The 21,149-nt window shown below is 37.6% G+C and overlaps 1 protein-coding gene across 1 annotated transcript in view; it reads right to left on the bottom strand.

The window, feature by feature from the left end:
* Nucleotides 1–21,149, bottom strand: part of LOC150104298 (bone morphogenetic protein receptor type-1B-like) — a 193,154-nt gene that overhangs the window by 108,552 nt on the left and 63,453 nt on the right. The window contains exon 3 of the mRNA XM_090396453.1: nt 20,911–21,031. Coding sequence (XP_090252579.1) covers nt 20,911–21,031 — 121 coding nt within the window. The remainder of the gene's footprint in view (nt 1–20,910; nt 21,032–21,149) is intronic.

The following is a 21,149-nucleotide window of genomic DNA, read 5'->3' on the forward strand; positions in this document are numbered from 1 at the left end:
CAAGTTAGGAAATTTAATGATTTTTTTAGTTATCTTACATTAGCTAGTTAGGTGGCGCCTTTTGGAATTGTCAGGTTCGATTAACTTTTTACATGTACTGAAGATGCCTTTGATACTTAGGCAAAAATTATACTAATAAAATAATATTTTAAGTGAGTTTATTCTGGTACTATAATTTATAATTTATTTAAATAAACATTTATTACTGAGCGTTATTTTTACAGTGTTGGTAGAGCAACTGGTCGAAGCCTATGACATGCTTGTGAGCAGTTTGTTCATCAATTTTGTAAGCGTACTTCAAGCAATAGCACCACCATTGCCTTCATCAAGAGGTTCTGACATAGCAGGAGTGTTCTGCCACAATGCAAAGGACATTCGAGGCAGACCACACTGTAACCACAAATGAGAATGACAGGCATGTGCTACAGTCTCCGAAACACAGTCAACGCTAAACAGTGGTAAAAATTGGGATATTGAGGCAGTCACTACAGAGAATCCTTAAGGAGCTGGGTACTTTTTCATATGTCATTCAGGTGGGTAAGTGTTTAATAGCAATGGATTATGCTGCATGGCAGGAACTGTGCATGCATGCTGGAATGTCTATGAAGATCTATCCTCCCTCCATAATATCTGGTTCTCAGACGAAGCACATTTCCATCTAAGCAGTCATGTAAACAGACAAACCTACAGGTTTCTTGGTTTCTCGAGACCTGAATTTGTGCAAGAAAAACCTCTTGGCATAGCATAACTGGACCATACCTCATTGAAGAGGGTGGTGTAACCGTGACCTCGAATAGTGAATGCTGCATCGAGAATGTGAGAGTTCTGTTCACCCAGGATTTTCTAAAAAAAAAATTCCATTTTGTGTACAGGAATTCCAACAGGATGGAGCAACCTATCACACACTTGGTTCTAAAGCCCATTTATTGGAACACTTCCCCAGGAGGCTCATTCAAGGTTCACAGAATTCCTGTATTCATATCACTTGATGCCTTCGTTTGGGGTATGTTTAAGGAATGGTATTCCATCATGAATCACCTTAAAACCTTGAAGAACTAAGTGATAAAATTGCATGATATGTCCAGCAGATGTCCCAACCCTTGTTCTCCAAGATGACAGAGAACTTTTGCATATGCTACGAAACCTATCTTGAAAGACAAGGTGTCCATTTCGAGCATGTAATCTACCATCATTAATGCTTTAATCGACCAAGATTCCACTGATAGTTGTGGATGTACATATCACATGTAAACATGTGTTTCTTTGTTAATAAACCCATATATACTGTTGCAGTTATTCAGTATTGTTTCCCCCCCCCCCCCAATCATACTGTTCATTGAATGCCACAGCTATGTTCATTGAATGCCACAGCTATGTTCATTAACTGACCAATCATTCCAATGCTATTATGATATAATGTGCACTTTTTAATATATATTGGTTTTGTGGATATTTTAAAATGGATCCAACTTTCTTCCAGTAAAATAAAGTGCAGCCATTGTTTATTTGTGCAAGCAACATTGCTGCTCTTTGGCTGGAAAGACTTGGTCAACTAGGATACCCAAAAAGAATGGTATATTCATAGATCACCAGAAACATCATACTTCATCTACAAGGAACTTGGGCTTCATAATATATGGCACATACCTGTCTGAAATTGGAAATGCTATTTTGTGATTTTGTTTTTCTAAATTAGGGGCTTGAAGTTACTATAAGTAGCAGAGGAATGCACAGAGCATAAAAAAAATTATTAGATATAACACGATGTATTCTGTTTAGTTCACCATGAATAATTTAGATTTCATGGTAGGTGAGGAAAAGGGTATCATACATGCATGCAGAGGAAGCTAACAAACTTCAGTTTCAAACTGTATACATTTTGTATAAAACTAAACCTCCCTGAATATTCTATTGTCAGAACTACATGCTCTTCATTACCTCTGCCAAAACACAGACACTGTATTCAAAAAAAAAAAAAAAAAGTCAACAAATATAATGCAACTATATTTTGACAGATATTTAGAGTATAATTGCAAACTTAATGTTTTATTATAGACAGATCAACATACAGTATAACCAGCAGAGATACTACTGTAAGCCAAATAAATTAAATCAATTATTGGACCAAACATATTCTTTAAATGCTAACACTGTTGAAAGATTGCAAATTCATCATGCTTGTCCCCTACGTATCTCCACCATGTCCAATAGTTAATGGCAATGGTTCTCTCTCTTATTTATCATTTAGCTAAATATCTTTTGAATCTTCTTTGAAACTTCATTGGCCAAACCAACTCATATCAAAAACAGTTTCGACTTGAAGGTGATGTTCATTTGTTGGACTCTAAAATTATGGTTTCTTTTGATTTGAGTTTCTCTATTTACATGCATAGTGCTCCAAGAAACCCTTCAGTTTTTAAAAGATTATTTCCCTGATAATTCTGTTAAATTGTAGAAGCAAATACAAAGCAAAAAAGCTGTGGGAGTCCTATCACACCATCTTTGGCTGATAATTTCATGGATCATTTCGAAAGCCATCTTTTGAACACCAGTTTTCCTCTACCTTGTATATGTTTTGTTGATGTCTTTGCAATCTGCTCTCACTCAAATGGAATCACTTTGATTTTTTGTACAGAATACACTCGTTACACACCCATATCAAGTTCTCTATTGAACACGAATCTAACAACAGTCTTGCCTTTCTGAATATCTTAGTAATCCATAACTCTATAGGCAATATTGTGCATTCCATTTACAGGAAGCCAGCCTTCATAAGACAGGTATTATCAAAAGTCTTATACACAAAGCATCCACAATTTGCTCTCTGGATTCACTTCTATCAGAAGAAATAAATAAGAATCACATTGTTATCTAATGGATATAAAGAAAGCACCACTCAGAAAATAATTATAATTCTTCAGCCAGATCACAATCTGATAAGAGAATTTCTGAACAAATAGCAGGGATTCTCTGCAAATCAACCTGTATACTAATTTCAAACCAGCACGAAAGTTATCTGCTTTCTTAATATCTACTAAGAATAAATTGCCCCCACTGGTAGAGGCAATTTATTGTTATGAAATACCTTGTTCCTGTTGACTTTGCTATTTTGAGGACTCTCTGTTCTGCAAAGATCAGAATCCAAGAACAGAACAACAAGCATATGTGTATAAGATTTCTAGAATCAGAGGGTTCAGGTGTTGCATCTAATGCCTTGACACTAGAGAGAGAGTTTGTTGGGATAAGACCGATTTTGCACTACAGTAGATTTAAATTTGATTGTCAATTCTTTGAAACTTTGCACTATAGTCCTAATTGTAAATTTCTGAAACCTATCTTCAAGTTTTGGGCAGTAATTGCTATAAAATCTTCAAATTTTTTTTAATTATGGTGAAAAGACATGCTGTTGGAGTGCTCCTGAAAGATCTGTGATTTTTATTGATTAAGTGTTTTCTTAGATTTGATTATGTATTTTTCAGTATATTATTATAGTTTTTTAGTGTAATGATTGTACTACACTTTTTATAACATAATTGCAGAAATATTATTAGTTTTTACTACTCTTAAGAATGGTGCCAAAAACTCGTCATCACAAGGCAGTGTCCAAAGCTCAAGTTATTACTACTGAAGAGAGCATTTGTCCTGATGAACAAAAGTACTGCTGCAGTGATGACAGTAGATATCTGAGGATAAGTTGACATTAGAAATATCTCAATTAAAAGAAATTATTAGAAAATCAAACAGCGAATTGGAAAAACGTTTGATTAAACTTAGACACGATAAGAAAAAGGAACAAAACAAGAACAGGAAGGAAAGTACTAAACTTGGTAATCATAACATTAATAACAAATGTAAATCAGTTAAAATATAAGAAAAGAGGTGATATGGTATGGTGACTCAATTTTAAAATTTGCACCTGCTGAGGGAATCACCACTTCTAGTTTCCTGGTAGTGAAAATAAAAATGTGACAAACGTAATTGAAAACCAAAAAAGAAAAGTAAAAGAGATGGTAGTCCTGGTAGGTACTAATTTAAGTAGTGACAAATACAGTATGAAAGAAGATATGAAAGGCCTGTTGGAAGAAGCGAGAAAGAAATCTGAGAGAGTAAAAATTGTAGGATTACTACCCAGATATGACAGTACTGAGCTAAAAAGGAGGGTGATAATAGCCAATGATTTCATGCAAAGGCTATGTAGAAGAAATGGATGCGAGTTTTTAGATGTGTGGAGTGTGTTTGATGGCAGAAAAGACTTGGATAAGGATGGCCTGCATTTGAATTCATTTGGCATCAGGAGCCTGGAGAAATTACTTCTCAGTATGAGAACTAATGCAGATTCAGGGAAACTAGATCAAGGAAGGAATGGGAGAAATGTGTGTGAAAGTTCAGCTATGATATGCCAACGTGATGAAGATATGAATGTCTTAGAATGTGGTTACATATGTGGTGAATGGGTGGTAAAATATGCTTTGGTTTTGAACCTTTTAAGTATGCCAGGGGAGGGAAAAGAGAAAATTCTAGAACAAGACCAAATAGATTGCATATCTAATTATAAGAATAGGCTAGGTGGTAATTTATTGTCTATACACAAATGCCAGTAGCATTAGAAACAAAGGAGTTGAATTTGTTGCTTTATTAAATACGATTTGGCCTAAGATTGTTGGCATTAGTGAAACTGGGTTATCAGAATCAGATATGGTAAGTGGGATATACCCAAAATGATATACCCATTGAGTGTAATGGGTATATCATTTTTATTAATAACAGAAGAGATAGGAGAGGAGGAGAAGTACTAGTAATGATATCAGATGACTTAAGTCCAGTTAGGGTAGAAACACAAGAAAATGATGGTAACGATGTTCCATGTAGTGGTGAGTTTGAGTCTACCTGGTAAGGCTAACAGAATGAAATATATGGTGGGATGTTGCGACAGACCTGGCATCTCGGTTGCAGGGGATGAAGAAATGCATCGCCAATTTAGCCTTATGGGTACCAAACGAATGATCATTATGGATGACTTTAATTTTCTGAACATTAATTTGATAGAAGAGAGATTTCACGATAAGAAAGAAAAGGAATTTATTGAATTGTTACGAGACAACTTTCTTAAGCAGCATGTGAAAGAAGGAACTCGAGATCAAAGAATGTTGGATTTGCTCATGGCTAATTTACCTAGTGTTCGAAGAATAAATAGGTTGGGAGAGCGAAATGGACGTGCCACCTCGTTAAGCAAGAGATCCATGAGAAGACGACGTGGAAAGAATATCATGAGAACGAGTGGTAGCGAGAGGAGTTATGAAATATATAAGGCTCAGGCCAGAAAAATAACAAGTATTGCGCAGAAAGCTAAATCAGAGTATGAAAAGAAATTGGCCATGCAAGCTAAAGGCAATCCAAAAGAATTTTATCATTATGCTGCAAGCAAAAGTAAGAATGAACATAAAAGAATAACTTTATCAAATGCAGATGGTACTTGAGTGTTGGAAGCTAATGAGATTGTTCAGTTAATGAGTGCTCACTTTGCTAAGATATATCAAGCAGGCGTATATAACATGGTGCACAGTGCTACTGCTACATTGGATGAAGAGTTAGAGATTCATGAAAGTGAGGTTGAAGAGCTGTTGCATAACCTGGATAAGAATTTGTCTATAGGGACAGATGGAATAATCAGCTTGTTTGCTAAACAAATGTTAGCCAAATTGGCTGGGCATTTCACATGTTTGTATAACTTGCGTCTCAGCTCAGGAATGATACCACAGGAATGGAAGGAATGTATGATAGTCCGACTGTACAAGGGTGGGGTAAAAACTGATGTGTCTAACTACTGACCTATAAGTATCTCTGGTGTGGTAGTGAAGATTTTAGAGAAGTTGGTAAGAACTTGCATACAGAAATGGGTACAAAAACATGCTATACTCTGCAAGGAACAGCATTGGTTTACTAAAGAAAGTCACGTTTTAGCAACTGCTCATATTTTATAACAAATGTTATGGCCCAGATGGTTACATGGATAATGTTGGATTTTTCTAAAGGTATTTGATAGGATACCACATGAAAGGCCTTTGCATAAACTGGAGAATATGAGATTGGAATATAAACTCTTGACTTGGATCAGGGGATGGTTGACAGAGAGAAATCAAAAATGGTATTCAGTAGGTATGAATCTGCCAGATTTAAGGTGACTAGTGGTGTAACTCAGGGTTCAGTCCTTGGGCCACTGTTGTTCACTCTATACATTAATAACATTAGGAAGGGTCTAACAGGAGACATGCAGTTGTTTGCTGATAAAGCAAAGATAGTCAGGGTAATCAGGGATGTTACTGATATTCAGCATTTACAAAATTATTTGAATAGGCTGGAAATTTGGGCAAACAAAAATGGCTATCAGTTTAATGTTAGTAAGTGTAAAGTTATGCACTTTGGCATGATTAGAGTTCCAACATATTATATTAGTGGGGGTTATGCTACAATAAACTGAAGCGGCAAGGGATCTTGGCATATTGGTGGTTCAAAGGTCACATAGCAAAAGTTTCAAATACAACTCAGAGGATAATTGATAAGGCTCTGATAAGACCACACCTGGAGCCTCTGTAGCTCAGTTGGTATAGATGAAGCTCTTTGGTCAGAAAGACCTGGGTTCGATTCCTGTCCACGACTGTGGAACCTTTATCTGGTCTATTTCGACTAAAGGTAAGTTAACTGGTCTCATACAGAGGTGGAGGGTTTTTTCACCCCTCAAAAACGGGCAAACCGGTCCTGTGAACACACACACATGGCTACAGATATAGGACACACTGGGAGGCATAGGACTAACTACCTTATTCCTTGAGACTGTCGTGGTTGTGAAGTTCACAAGAACCGCAATGGTTCGTGAAAAAGCTTAAGACAGATTGTATGCAGATTTGGTCTCCTGGGTTCCAAGGGGATAAAGAACCTGTGGAAAGGGTGCAAGGAAGAGTTACAAAGATTATATCTGGATTGTGGGATTTAGATTATGGGGAGAGATTGCAAGTATGTGGATTGCAGAACTCTGGTTAACAGGAGAAAGCAGGGTGATATGATAGAGGTCTATAAAATTTTGAATGGGTGTTATAACATTTCAAATGATGAAATTTTTCATTATATGGAAGGTGGAGAGAGAATGCAGGGGGGGGGGGGGGGCATCCACGGAAGTTAAGTTCGTTCACAGTCAAGAAAGGGGTAAGAGCGAGGTTTTCCCCCCAAAGAGCAGTGAGTGAGTGGAACAGTTTGCTTTTAGTAAGTGCATCTAGTATAAATGAATTTTAAAGGAAGGTATGATAGCTGGTTTGGGTGATTTATAGCCTTCCTCAATGAGTCCTCGACTCCCTGGAGGTATCAGATAATAATATTACTATAATATAAATTAATAGTATTAATATTAAAACTATAGTAGATTTAAATTTGATTGTCTGCTCCTTGAAACTTTGCACCATAGACCTAATTGTAACTGAACAATCTGTATAACTGTCTCCAAGTTTTGGAAAGTAATTGCTATGATAGGTTCATTTTTTTTTTAAAATACAGGTAACCCTCGTATAACGCGGTACTTATACAACACGGTTTCGATATAAGATGGTCTACAAACTGTAGTAACCCTTTATCTTTTCATATACAGTATTTTTCAATTCGCGACTTAAAAATCAAATTTTATCTTCGTTAAATTTGTGTCTGCCCGTATCACGCAGGTAGTTATAAGTTAGCGAATTTATATTAGGGCAAATACCCTTTAGCAGGCATGTACATGAATTGTTTACCTTATAAAGTGTTTATGGTTGAAAATTGTCTCCGTTTTTTGCTGGGAAAGCACATTAAAAATCATAAGTGTGTTAATCTCAAGCTGAACACTTTATTTTCTGGTGAGTTATATACATAATATGTAATGCTTTTTTATGTAAAAAAGTCAATTTTTATAGTAATGGCCACTTAGAGGGCTTTTGCGATATGGTTGAAAACGAAATTAGTGAATTAATTGATGAGGAAACAGATTTAAATGAAAAACTAGTACAATTAATAGATGACGTCGAACCAAATAGCGTGGAAAGTTCTGCCGAAGACTTTGACTTGATGAATCCATTAAAGAAATTAGCAGAAGGATTGGACTTGGCAAGAAAGTTATTTTATGGATAATGATCTCTCAATGGAGTGCTCCGGAAAATTCATAAGACAATTGGATACTTGTTAAGCTCCGTATTATGAACTTAATAAAAAAATTGCAGCAAAGTGGTAAGCAAGGTCTTATTAATGACTTCTTGATAACTAAACCAGCCGAAGCATGCAATGAGAATTATACAAATGATGTCCAAGAGATTTCAAGTGATGACGACGTCAGGCCACTGGTAAATAAAGAACATCTACGAAATGCTATTTTTGAAGACAAGTGATGACGATTAAAATATGCATTTTATTTTGACTAAAACGTTTATTATGTGCAATGATGTTTACATACAATTTGTAATTACTTAAATTAAGGGGATATTAAATCCCACATAGTTTTAAAACCGAATAAGAAACTCAAAGATTGGAATCAGAGAGTTTCTTGCCGAATATAGTAAACTATAAAGTATCGGCGACACTAGCGTTAGCAAATGCAAGTGATCCTAGTACGTAGTACAATACCGGGGCAGCTCGTTGCAAAGGTGGAGGAGTTCAGATTGCTATTCTTAGGTATTTTCCATAATGTAAAAACACATTTCCTAGGAAATGTATGCTGTTATTACATTATGGAGGGAGGTCACTACCCAGAACGGTTTCAGCCTTTTTTGAGGCTTCATCAGTGAGTAGCTAGACCTAATACCAAAGTGTATAGCGAAAAGAACTTATAATAAACTCGTTTGCAGAGTTTATAAGTTCTTTTTGCTATACACTTTGGTATTAGGTCTAGCTACTCACTGATGAAGCCTCAAAAAAGGCTGAAACCGGTCTGGGTAGTGACCTCCTCCATAATGTAATAACAGCATACATTTCCTAGGAAATGTGTTTTTACATTATGGAAAATACCTAAGAATAGCGATCTGAACTCCTCCACCTTTGCAACGAGCTGCCCCAGTATTGTACTACGTACTAGGATCACTTGCATTTGCTAACGCTAGTGTCGCCGATACTTTACAGTTTACTATATTCGGCAAGAAACTCTCTGATTCCAATCTTTGAGTTTCTTATTCGGTTTTAAAACTATGTGGGATTTAATATCCCCTTAATTTAAGTAATGTTTTCATTGCCGAAATGAAGCTTATTAGCTCTTTATATTTAAGTATACAATTTGTAATTTTTTATAATCTTATACTATGCATTTGTTTCATAGTTTATATGTTTTACTAATTTACATGAATTACCTGAATTAAATAAAAAGATTTTTTTTGTTGGATATGTCATTGTTTATATAATCTTAAAAAAAATGATTTCGGAACATAATCCTACTTTTTCTATGTGATCTAAGTCTTGCATCACGTGATTTATATAACGTGGCATTTCTATGGAACCTAACATCCGCGTTATACGAGGGTTACCTCTATACGATAATTTTGAATTAATATAACTATACCATGTTTCTTGGAACTTTAATATTAGTGATTTCTTCTGTTCACTCAATGTGTGACTGTGTGAAAGTATACTCATGCTGTTTTGACTCATTCTTCAGTTCATATTTTAAATGCTGTAACCAATTCTTTTGTTCTCCATGAATGATGCTCATGTTACAGTGAGCAAAATACGAGTTGTTAATAAATAAATTTTTCTTACATGTGTTAAGCCTTTTTTTTTTTCTTATATACCACTGCGGAATGAGAGCACTACGGAAGTATTATATCTTCTGCAGTGCTCTCAACAAAAGGGTAGATGAGGTTTGAGGTGAGTGAGAGAAGGCTGTTTATGTATATGAGGAAGAGGGTGGGTAAACTGAAGTCCTGAGGAGTCTCAGGGCTCCTCAGACTTCATTAAACACAATGAATAACTAAGAGAAAACTAGTGATCCAATTACAAAAGGGAAGAAGACTGACCATAAGATGGCAAATATGTTAGGAATCCTTTGATGCCAAACCCTATTAGATGCTTTGGAAATGTTTAGTGCAACAGCACAGATTTCTCCAAACCTTTCGGTGGCACGTGTCCAGAGGTGGGTGATATAGGAGATATGCAGTGAATTTAGATCGGTACAATCCATATTGGTAATCACAGATTAAGTGATGGTTCTTCAGATGTCGACGACTGATAACCTTTTCAGTCTTTAGATGGCAGTGATGCAAGGCAGGAGGAGGAGAAAAGATGGACTGAAATTGCACCCAACAGCTTTTGCAAGGGACCAGAAGGCACAACTGCCGCTAATTGATAATTTAACGGTAGATGGCAGACATTCACTCCCCCCCCCCATGAACAGCTGTACATGGCCTTGCTTTCAATGTTGGGTATAATATAGTGTAGAGATGATAAAATGTGAGGATTGACATCAGGAAGGGCACCTGGTCATAAAACTTCACTGCCATCTCTAACTAATGAGTCAAGATAGTGATATAAGGGCTAGGGCATACTTCTTAGGCAAGCACAGCTACATTGCTCTACAGCTACTAGAAGTGGATGACTACTACATCAGGGACAGACGTGGTTAAAGAAGTGAGCCCAGCAGGCAAAGAGAATGTTGCAAGTGGGAATGTTGAATGCTGGAAGCATGACTGGAAGGGAAAGGGAGGTGGCAGACATGATGAGGAAGAGGAAGTTAGACATTCTATGTGTGTGCAGGAGACAAGGTGGAAGGGGAGAAAAGGTAAAGGAACTGGGAGACAGATATAAATTGTTTTACTCTGGAGCGAATAAAGAGGAAAGAAATGGTGTCGGAATTGTGGTGTGTGGCAGAATGAAGGGCAAAGTACTGGAAGTGGGTAGGAGGAACAACAGGATCATGCATATGAAACTAGGTATCGGATAAGAGCAAACACCCCACAAGTTGGGGTGTTTGATCTGGCAATTCTGAATTTTTTTTTCTGCAAGAGGGAAGAACATTTGATAACATTTAGAAGTGATAACAACAGTTCACATATTGACTACATCTTGATTGAAGAAAACATCTTAAGGAAGTAACAAATTGTAAGGTAATCCCAACAGATCAAGTGGAGTAGCAACACTGGCTGCTGTGCACGGACTTTAAAGGAGAGAGTGTTAGAGAGGATTTCAGATGGACTAGGAAGTGTACAAGACTGGTGGAGACACAATTCAAAAGCAATTCTCAATGTGCAATTGAGGTGCTCGGTGATGGTGGAATAATATTATGCAAGAAGTAGTGAAGGTTAAGGAGGCAAAGAAGAAGTGGGATGAGATAAAGTGAGGGAGGATAGAGAGAGAAAGCGAAAAACCAAGAGAATTGTGCAGGTGAAGGCAATGGCGTATCAAGATCTTTATGATCAATTAGAAACAAAGGAAGGACAGAAAAATTTATTGATTGGCAAAATGTAGAAATAAGGCATCAGAGGACATCTTACATATGAGGCAGATCAAAGACTCCGAAGAAAGAGTTTAAAGAGGGATGTGGATGTAAGGAACAGATGGAGAATATACTTTGAAAGGCTTCTGAACAAGGAAAATGCGAGGACTCACAGAGAAGATGGACAGCCTTATAAGTGAATGGTGCAGAACATCAGTAGAGTGGAAGTTGAGGAGGCTGTAAAGAGGATGAAGAATGGAAAATCGGTGGGCCCAACAGGATCCAAGTGGAGGTATGGAAGACATACCTCTACTTGGATCCTTGGGAAAAGAAGACATTGACCTGCTGTGGGATCTGTTCATAAAAGTTTGCCAACAGGAAAGAATGTCTGAGGAGTGGAGGCAAAGTACTCTTGTCCCTATTTACAAGGGTAAAGGGGATGCACAAGACTAAGTATTACAGAGGAATAAAGTTAATGTCCCACACAATGAAAATCCTAGAAAGGGTTCTTGGTGGAAGACAGAGAGGAGGTAGAGATTTCAAAGGAGAAGTTTGGCTTCATGCTTGGTCGACTAATGACGGATGCTATCTTCTGGTTAAGGCAGATGATGGAAAAGTTTGAGAGAAACAACGGGAGCTATATCTCATGTTAATTGATCTGGTGAAAGTGTACGATAGAGTGCCAAGGCAAGAAGTCTGAAAGTATCTGAGGGAGAAGAAGGTACCAGAGAAATATGTCAGCTTGGTGCAGGAGATGTACAGAAATGTGAAGACAAGAATTCGGACTTGCTTGGGAGAGACAAAGTTTTCAAATGACAATTGGCTTGCACCAAGGGTCAGCATTAAGTCTGTTCCTGTTTAATATTGTGATGGAGATGGTAACAGAAAAGGTGAGAGAAGAGGCACCTTGGGCAATCTTGTATGCAGATGACATCGTACTGTGTGCAGAATCAAGCGAAGAAGTGGCAGGTAAACTGGAAAGATGGAGGAGAGTACTGGAAAAGAGAGGTATAAGGCTGAGCAGAAGTAAGAGTACATGTGTTGCAAAGTGCATGGTAGCCAAGAGATGGATCTGGAGATGGAAAGAAATGCTATCAGGAAGGTTAGTGACTTTAGGTACTTAGGTTCAACAGTGAAAGAGGATGGAGAGGGTGAGAAGGAAGTGGGATGCAGGAACTGGAGAGAGAGATGGCTATAGTGCTATGTGATAAGAGGGTGCGAGCCAATCTAAAGGGAAAAATCTACAGGACAGTGGTGAGACCAGCTATGATGTATGCTATGGAAACTGTGGCCCTGAGGAAAAATAACATCAGCAAGATGGAGGTAGCAGAGATGAGAATGCTTAGGTGGATGTGTGGTGTGACCAGAAAGGATCGTCTGAGAAATGACTATGTAAGGGGAACAGCGTAAGTCATGAACTTAGGAGCGAAGAAACAGGAGACAAGGTTGAGATAGTTTGGTCACGTGACGGAGAGAGAGAGAACAAGTATGTGAGAAGAAAGGTCATGCTGATGGATGTGAAGGGGAAAGAAAGCAGCGCAGCCAAAGAAGAGATGGGGCAGCTGATGGAGTAGGACCCGAGGATGAAGAACTTGGATGTGGACCCAGCCCAAGTCAGGAGGATGTGGAGGAGATTCATTAGAAACAGCAAATCCACTTACGTGGAATAAGCTGCAGAAGAAGATGATAAAAGCAGGTGTTCACAGGACTAGAACACCTGCTTTTATCATCCAGGATGATAAAAGCAGGTGTATTTTTGGTATCCAGGATGTTCAAAATTCTGCTGATGTCACTGATGAAAAGCCACAGGAGACTTGTGATGCAATATACCATATAAAGAAGAATGTGATTTACCTTGGTCATCTATGCTAGAGATGGATGAAAAGAATGATGTCAGGAAGTCAGCATTAACTTTAGGTGAATGCTACTGTCTGTCACCTTAGTGAAACAGAGATGGTAGCAAAGATAGACAAAAACAGCTTTTGCATGGAAGAAAACATGACTATCACTGCCAACATGGGAATTTTCAACATTTAGTTCTTTCAAAGCTAGATTTAATTTTAACCACAGAGACAAAGTTGGTTTTTGTCTCAAGCCACTTATATGTTGCCCCCCCTCTCTTTCTGTGGACTGGCTCTGCACTTCTTAGAAAATCTTGACTTGGATATTGGGTGGGAATTTGGAACAGTATCGGGAATAAAGGCCCTGAATTGGAGTATGATAACAAGCATCTAGATTTGGAGAAAGAAAACAACAGTGAGACCACAGACAAGAATAGTAAAAATCTTTGAGATCTTCACACATTGTGCTAATGTAATGCCAGAGGACATGAAGTAGCAAGTGGGTGAGGGGAGGGGATTTCATTAGAGATGAAGCTTGCAAGAGACTGATCTGAATCAGACTCAAGAAGAGGAAACAACAGTATATCAGAAAGTGATCTGGTTAATTAAATATCCAGAGCTGGGTGAGCTGAGAGAACTGTTAGGAATTCTGGTTTGAAGATCAACAGTTTGCTTTAGGCCAATACTCATAAATAGCAAATATTCAAGATTCAAAATAAGGTATCATCTGGTGTTTGGTTAAAAACAGGAGACAAGGTCTGGATGTCTGTAGGTGATGATGAACATAATTTAAGTTGGTGTTTAGACCATAAATTTTGGTGAAGGTGGAAGAATTTTTTTTAACATTTCAGGATTTGAAGGAAGTTTTTTTTTCAACCATAGCAAGACTATATTTATTTGGGTCTATTGCCATGTTAGTATTTCAGAAGAGAGATTCTTAGATATGTTACCTATACAAAGATTTGATATGTAGCTTCAGCAGTGTCCTTCACAAAGTAACCGCATGGCTTTTCTCTACACACGATCTGAGAGTAATCAGATATTGTCAATCTATGGGTTCTCCTTTTCAAACTTTTTCACGTCTCCATATAATATACAAGTCTGCAGCTCACATTGCTTTCATTCTTACCAAACACATGTTTTTCTTTTCAACTTGCTCTGTTTTAATTGTGTCCTCCTCACATACTGTTATATTATAGGTCACAAAACCTATAATATAACAGTGCTGTGTGTGTGTTTAAGTGGTGTTAAAGACACATCTTTCATTAACAAGTTTCTTGAAAAGCTGAGAAGGGTGGGGGGTTGTATTCACTGGGAAAAACAGTATAGGGAAGGCTTCTCGAAAGAACAGACAGGATGAAGGAAGAAGTTGAGAGGTTGTTTAATATGAGCGAAAACTGAACTGTATAGATGTTAACTATTGGCATCTCATGTTCTTACATAATGAGAGGAAAGCAGAGGAATGGTAGTGGCCTATTCAGTGAAGCAACATGCATGAAAGTATTTATTAGAAAAAGTGACTGGAGAATCTGTAAGAAAGAGAGAGAGAGATCACCTATTAAGTGAATTGCCTTTTTCTGTATACACACAAGCAAACAAGAACTCGGGGGGGGGGGGGGGGGGGGGGGGGATTAAACCACACGTGAGAATACATCTTTCATTGGATTTGGGGATGTACAAAGTGTTAGGAGATAAGAAGAAAGTAGTATTTTGAATGAAAAAGAACACCAAGTTTTTGGAGACCAAGAAGGTTATAGATGTGATATGTTTATGTCAGGAAAAGCTATATGTAAAAGTCAGCAAAAGAAAAGAAACTGATCTTAAATAGAAATAAGAACATTATGAAAGTAAAAGAGTGCAGTATGATCTTTTTCCCTAGTAATAAGGACTATGTTTTGATAGCATGGAAATTCACTAGATAATTTTTGCCCAACTCGAGAATGGTGAGAAGATAGTGTTTAAGACATTGGTTTTGGAAGATATAATTTGACTAATTCAAGGCTTCTGGAGCAACAGTACTAACATCAACAAAATTATAGATAGGATTTGAAGTCAGAGAAGGTTACTAATGCACAGGAGGCAGAGCATTACTGAGAGTACAGAACTAGTAGCAATAAAGAAATGTGACAAGAGGAAGCAATCCATGAATTATTCCATAATCAGTGAATGGAGCCCCATCAGTGAATTATTCCATAATTCACTGATGGTGCTCCAGTTAGAAGCCAGTCGCTGATGATTCTCTCCACCGAGTACCCCCAGAAGTGATGACAAATACTTCTAAGAGTACAGAGGTGGGGTCAATGGCTTTATCTCCCTCTTTGGGAATAATCTCGATAAAAGCTTGCTTCCATGCTGTTTGGAAGATGTCAAGACAGAAAATATGGAGGGATGCCACCTGGACCAGTAGATTTATTAGTGCAAAGTCTATTAAGTACCTTTCTGATGTTCTGATGAAAGATCAGGAGGAAAAGAGATTTGGTGACCGGACTCCTACCAGAGAAGTGGAATGAGATTATCAGAAACACTGAACTAAATGTATTCCACACACTCTTCTTAAACATAAATCTGCACAAATCACAAGATTTAATACAGCATAATTTCTCAAAAGTTAGGCATCCATTCTCTGGTAGAAATGGCATGACTCTTGTAAGTCATGTCATTTCAACCAGACACCAATGGTTTAGTGAAAAGTGCTACATCAATGCATTTTTTTTTTTGAAAGATTAAAGAAAGATGTAAAGCTTGCCTTGTTCAATGAAAACCTAACCAGAAATAATTCCCAGTTTTCCAATTTTGGAAACTATCCTTAATATCTTCATAACTGTGTTAAACAAATTTTCTTCAATAATAATTTCAGTACTATTTTCTTTTAATTTTAATGGTTAAAAATTCAGCTCTCTTCCTACTTTTATCAGCATATGTTGTTATGTGCATTATAATCTTCAACTGTATCTAGGCAAGCAGTCTTGAAAAGACTGAAAAATTCTTCTGTCATTAAATAATTTAATCTCAATGTCAATTCCAAAATTTTGAAATTACGACATTCATCTTTTAACTAAGTTTTAGTCATAGCTCCAGCTTACATATTGATATTTCAACATGTGAATATAGCATGTTCATTCCATTTTTTTTCAGATAATATAACATATCTTGACAAAGAGCACACAACCTAGAATCACCCAACTTTGACTTTCTATGGTTGAAAATATCCCTTCCCAACAGTCAAATTCATCTGCGGTTTCTATCACTCCCCTAATGCCACCACTCTGAGCTCTTTAATTTTCTCTCCTTAAAAATTGATTTTCTCCAGTACCACTTTCCCAAAAGCAAAATCATCTTTGTAGGAGATTTTAATGTCCATAACACCAACTGCCTTTCCTCCTCCAGTTGTACAGATCTTGCAGGCAGAGCTGCTGAAACATTTGCCATCAATAATGACCTTACACAAATTGTTCACATGCCAACCAGAATACCAGATAACCTGAACCACTCCGCAAACACCCTAGATCTCTTCCTCGCCAATGACCCTTGCAAATACACAGTGAATGTAGTGGAACCTCCTAGGTAATTCTGACCACAATCTAGTGTTCGTCTCCCCAGCCCCCATGCAACAATGCTTACACAGCCACTCCCATACAAGAGTGGCTGTGTAAGCCACTCTTGTATGGGACTTTCAAAAAGATATAGGCAAAAATATATAGGGAGCATTGTATGTTGGGCATTTGGAATGATAAATGCCCCAACCATTCCAGATGCCCAACATACAATGCTCCCTATATCTTTTTGCCAAAAAGAGATCAGAAAAATATTGTCCAAATTAGAATCATACCAAAACAGACTCCAATCCTATGTTACCTGTATGTATGTACTTCTTTTACTCCACTGGGATATCCCAAAGCCTGGAAATTGGCCTATTCTCAAGAAAGGCGGCAAATCACTGCTGTCTAACTACAACCCTATCTCACTCACTCACCTCAGTTCTGTCTAAAGTAATGGAGAAAACCATCAACTCCCAGTTCCTACACTAACTCAAAGGCACCCAGCTAATAAACAATCAGTAGTAGGATTCTGTCGCTTCCGATCAACAGGAGATCTACTTGCATATATCGCCCATCTCTGGACAAATGCCATGGAGAAGTCTGGTGAATGTCAAGTGGTTGCATTTGATATATCCAAAGGTTTTGACTGGGTCTGGCACAGAGACTTACTAAGCAAACTTCTATCATTTGGTCTGTCTCAGGACCTCTGCAGTTGGATTGCCAGCTTTCTGTCTGGATGCACACTATACATAACAGTGGATGGTTTCTTATCTTCTCACCATTCAACTAATGCTCTGGTTCCACAAGGTTCTGTTATCTGACCAACTCTCTTCCTTCTATGTATCAATGACCTACTACAGACTCTAACCCAATACAGTTTTGGAAATGACAGCACATTGCACTATCTTTCATTTGATAAACCTTACTCTACAAAACTCACTTCAACCACAGAACATCATCAGAACTGTCTTAATTCTTATCTCCAAGCCTTCCTCCAATGGGTTTCAGATAACCTTGTCAATTTCAATGCTAATAAAAAAAAACCAGTTCTATCTTCTTATTCTCAATTCTTCTCAATTAATTAATTCAAATTATTAACTATTTTCTCCCCATATTATTTTTGATAACACTCAAATTTCCAGACAAAATGAGATTTCACTTCTTGAAATTACCCGGACATCAAGCCTCTTCTAGCATAAACATCATAATATTGCATCCTCAGCTTCTAAAAAACTAGGATTTCTCTTTCGTTCAAGACATTACTTCACCTCTGAACAGCTATTAACCTTATATAAATCACAAATCTGCCCAGCTACTGAATACTGTTCTCAACATTTGGAGTGGGGGCCCCTAAAAGTTCCTTCAAAACGCTCGACTCAATACAAAGGAGAGCAATTAGATTGATTAATGACCCAACTCTTACCAATTCACTCCTACTTTTGCACAGACGTCTGGTTTCTGTATTCTATAAATATTTCCATGGCAAGTGTTCATCTGAAATAGCATTAATAATTTCCCCACTTAGTTCTAAGCCTTTTGGAACATGTGCAGCTGCTGCTCAACATCCCTTCACAGTGCACCTTGAAACCCATAGAACGAGTTTCTTTCCTCCTCCTCATACCTGCTACTGCTGTATTATGGAACATTCTTCCCCTCTGATATGTTTCCCAAGGAATACAACATGCAGGCTTTTAAATCAAACATAAACAAGTTCCTCCTTTCCCAACCCACTATCCATATATGGTACTAATATACTATAAGTTGATCAACCAACCTCTTGTGTATGGGTCAACATAAAAAAGAGTATAACAGTTTGTTTAGATGATTTTATGTTGAGTTCCTACATGAGAGAGTGGTTGATCAACCTACAGTATGTTAGTAATGTGTATTGGTAGTGTGATCTCATCAGAAGATGAGAAAGGTTAAGTTTGTTTATATTTGATTTGAAAGCCTGTACTGATCAACCTATATACCATTATATAGCAGTAGCTGGGATGAAGGAGAAAGGAAAAACATTTTCTGCGAGTTGAAACGTGATGGGATGCTGGGTTGCAGTTGCCTGTGTTTCAAAGAATTTAAGTAGAAAAAAAAAGAGTAGAGTGGAGGAAGTTGGTAAAAGATGGGTCAATTTTTTTTTTTTTTTTTTTTTTTTTTTTTTAGGGACACCATCCCAAATGTGAGAGCAATATTCAATGGTTGGGGAGACGTGATTTGTATTACTTCAGAGATGAAATACTTTTTTTTTTTTTTTTTTTTTAAACATCTCTCGCTTTTGGCATGCTTGAATAAATCTTATCTGGAATACACAATAAGCAAATTCCTCTATAATTCTCACATTCAGTTTTATTTCTCTTTTTATAGATGGATTCCATCAGAGCTCTACTCCAATTCTCTGGAATTCAACCTTTTGATTACATACTGTAGTCACATAAAACATTTAAGCCTCCATATTTGAGCATTTCTGGTAGAATATCACATACTCCAGTTACCTTTCCACATTTCAAGTTTTTGATGTCTTGATCTAGTTTATGTATGCTCCTGATTGCATTCCTCTTGTATATTTTCTACCACCTGTCACTGGTTTCATTTTTAACAATCATTCAGAGTAATTACTTCAAACATCTTATCTTTATTTTCAATATTTTATAACATTTACCATATCTCTATCAGTGTTCCCTAATCTATATCGGATTTGAAGTAATAATTTTCTCTAGGATCCATTGAATATTAGCTCAAAATCAACAAAACAGCACTCAAGTCAGGTCAGGTCAGGTCAGGTCTAGTGTCGGCAAGACAGAAGGGTTCTCCGTTGTCGTAGGGCTACACGAAGGGTCAGCTCTGAGCCCCTACCTCTTTGACCTGGTCATGGATGTACTAGTGGAGGATGTCAAGAAGGAGGCACCATGGAGCATGCTGTTTGCCGACGACATTGTTCTATGCGAATCATCCCAAGAGAAGCTTGAAAATACCCTGGAAGAGTGGAGAAAGGCATTGGAGGAGAGCGGCATGAGAATTAACTGGGTGAAGACTGAATATATGTCAACGGGGAGTGAAGAGGATATGGTCATACGACTCCAGGGTGAAAGACTAATTTCAGGGAAGAAATTCAAGTACCTTGGGTCGGTTGTCAAGAGGAATGGTGACCTGGATGAGGAAATACAGCACCGAATAACATGCGGTTGGATGAATTGGAGGAAGATGAGCGGGGTCCTGTGCGACAAGAGAGTGAGTTGTAAGAGGAAAGGAAAGCTGTATAAGATGGTGGTGAGGCTGGCAATGCTCCATGGCACGGAGACGTGGCCTATAACAAAGACACAGGAGAGGAAGATGGAGGTAGCGGAGATGCGGATGTTGAGATGGATGAGTGGTGTGACAAAGGACAAGATAAGGAATGACTACATCAGAGGGACGGTTAAGGTGGAACCAATTGGCAAGAAGATACAAGAAAGTAGGCTGAGGTGGTTTGGACATGTAGAGAAGAAGGATGAGGAGTATGTTGGTAAACGAGTGGAGTATATGGAGTTGGAGGGAAGGAGGAAAAGAGGCAGGCCCAAGCTCAGGTGGAGGGATAAGGTGACAGAGGATCTTAGGGAGAAAGGATGGAGTCCGAAGAACGCCCTGGAGCGGAGAACTTGGAAGAGGAATGTTAAAGATCGGTGCACCGACCCCGTTTAACATGGGATAAGGCACAGTAAAAGAAGAAGACGATCTAGCTAACAGAAGATATATTGTCTCACCTCCTAATTCTTCTCCAGTGGGCTGCCCATATATTATGGTTCTTTGATGTTCAAAAATTCTAATAAAAATTTTACACACACAACCATATAGGGTTATAGATCGATTAATCTGACACTCTTGTCTACAGCCTGTCTTATAAACTGGAATTATTTTTTTTAAAGTTAGCTAGTTATTTTGATTCATATAAAAGAATTTTCTTAAATAGCAATGTTAATCTTTGTAGGTTTGACCTTCATATTTACACAACTCTAAGGAGATACTGTCACTTCCTGATGTGTACTTTGTGAGGTCTCAAAACATCTGAACTCTTATAAAACTTCCAAATATAAACAGAGAATACAAAATATTAATAGATACATACCTGGATTTGGAGGGGTTGGGGTAACTGAGTACATTGGCTTCAGGAACTTGTTACATAAATCAGAATCATCACAACAGGCAATGGATGTTGGAGTCTCATGAGGCACCAGGTGACCTTTACACTATAAATCACAATTTTTCTATCTTTAAAAATTTTAAACTTCATCATTAACACTAATATATCTTCAATTTCAGCAGATGTAAGAAATAAATTGAATGTATGCTAGATAGTCACAGAAA

The sequence above is a fragment of the Typopeltis vanoorti genome, chromosome 8 (assembly GCF_054136105.1).
Source record: "Typopeltis vanoorti isolate ZY-2024b chromosome 8, IOZ_Tvanoo_1.0, whole genome shotgun sequence".
In the NCBI taxonomy this organism is placed as follows: domain Eukaryota; kingdom Metazoa; phylum Arthropoda; class Arachnida; order Uropygi; family Thelyphonidae; genus Typopeltis; species Typopeltis vanoorti.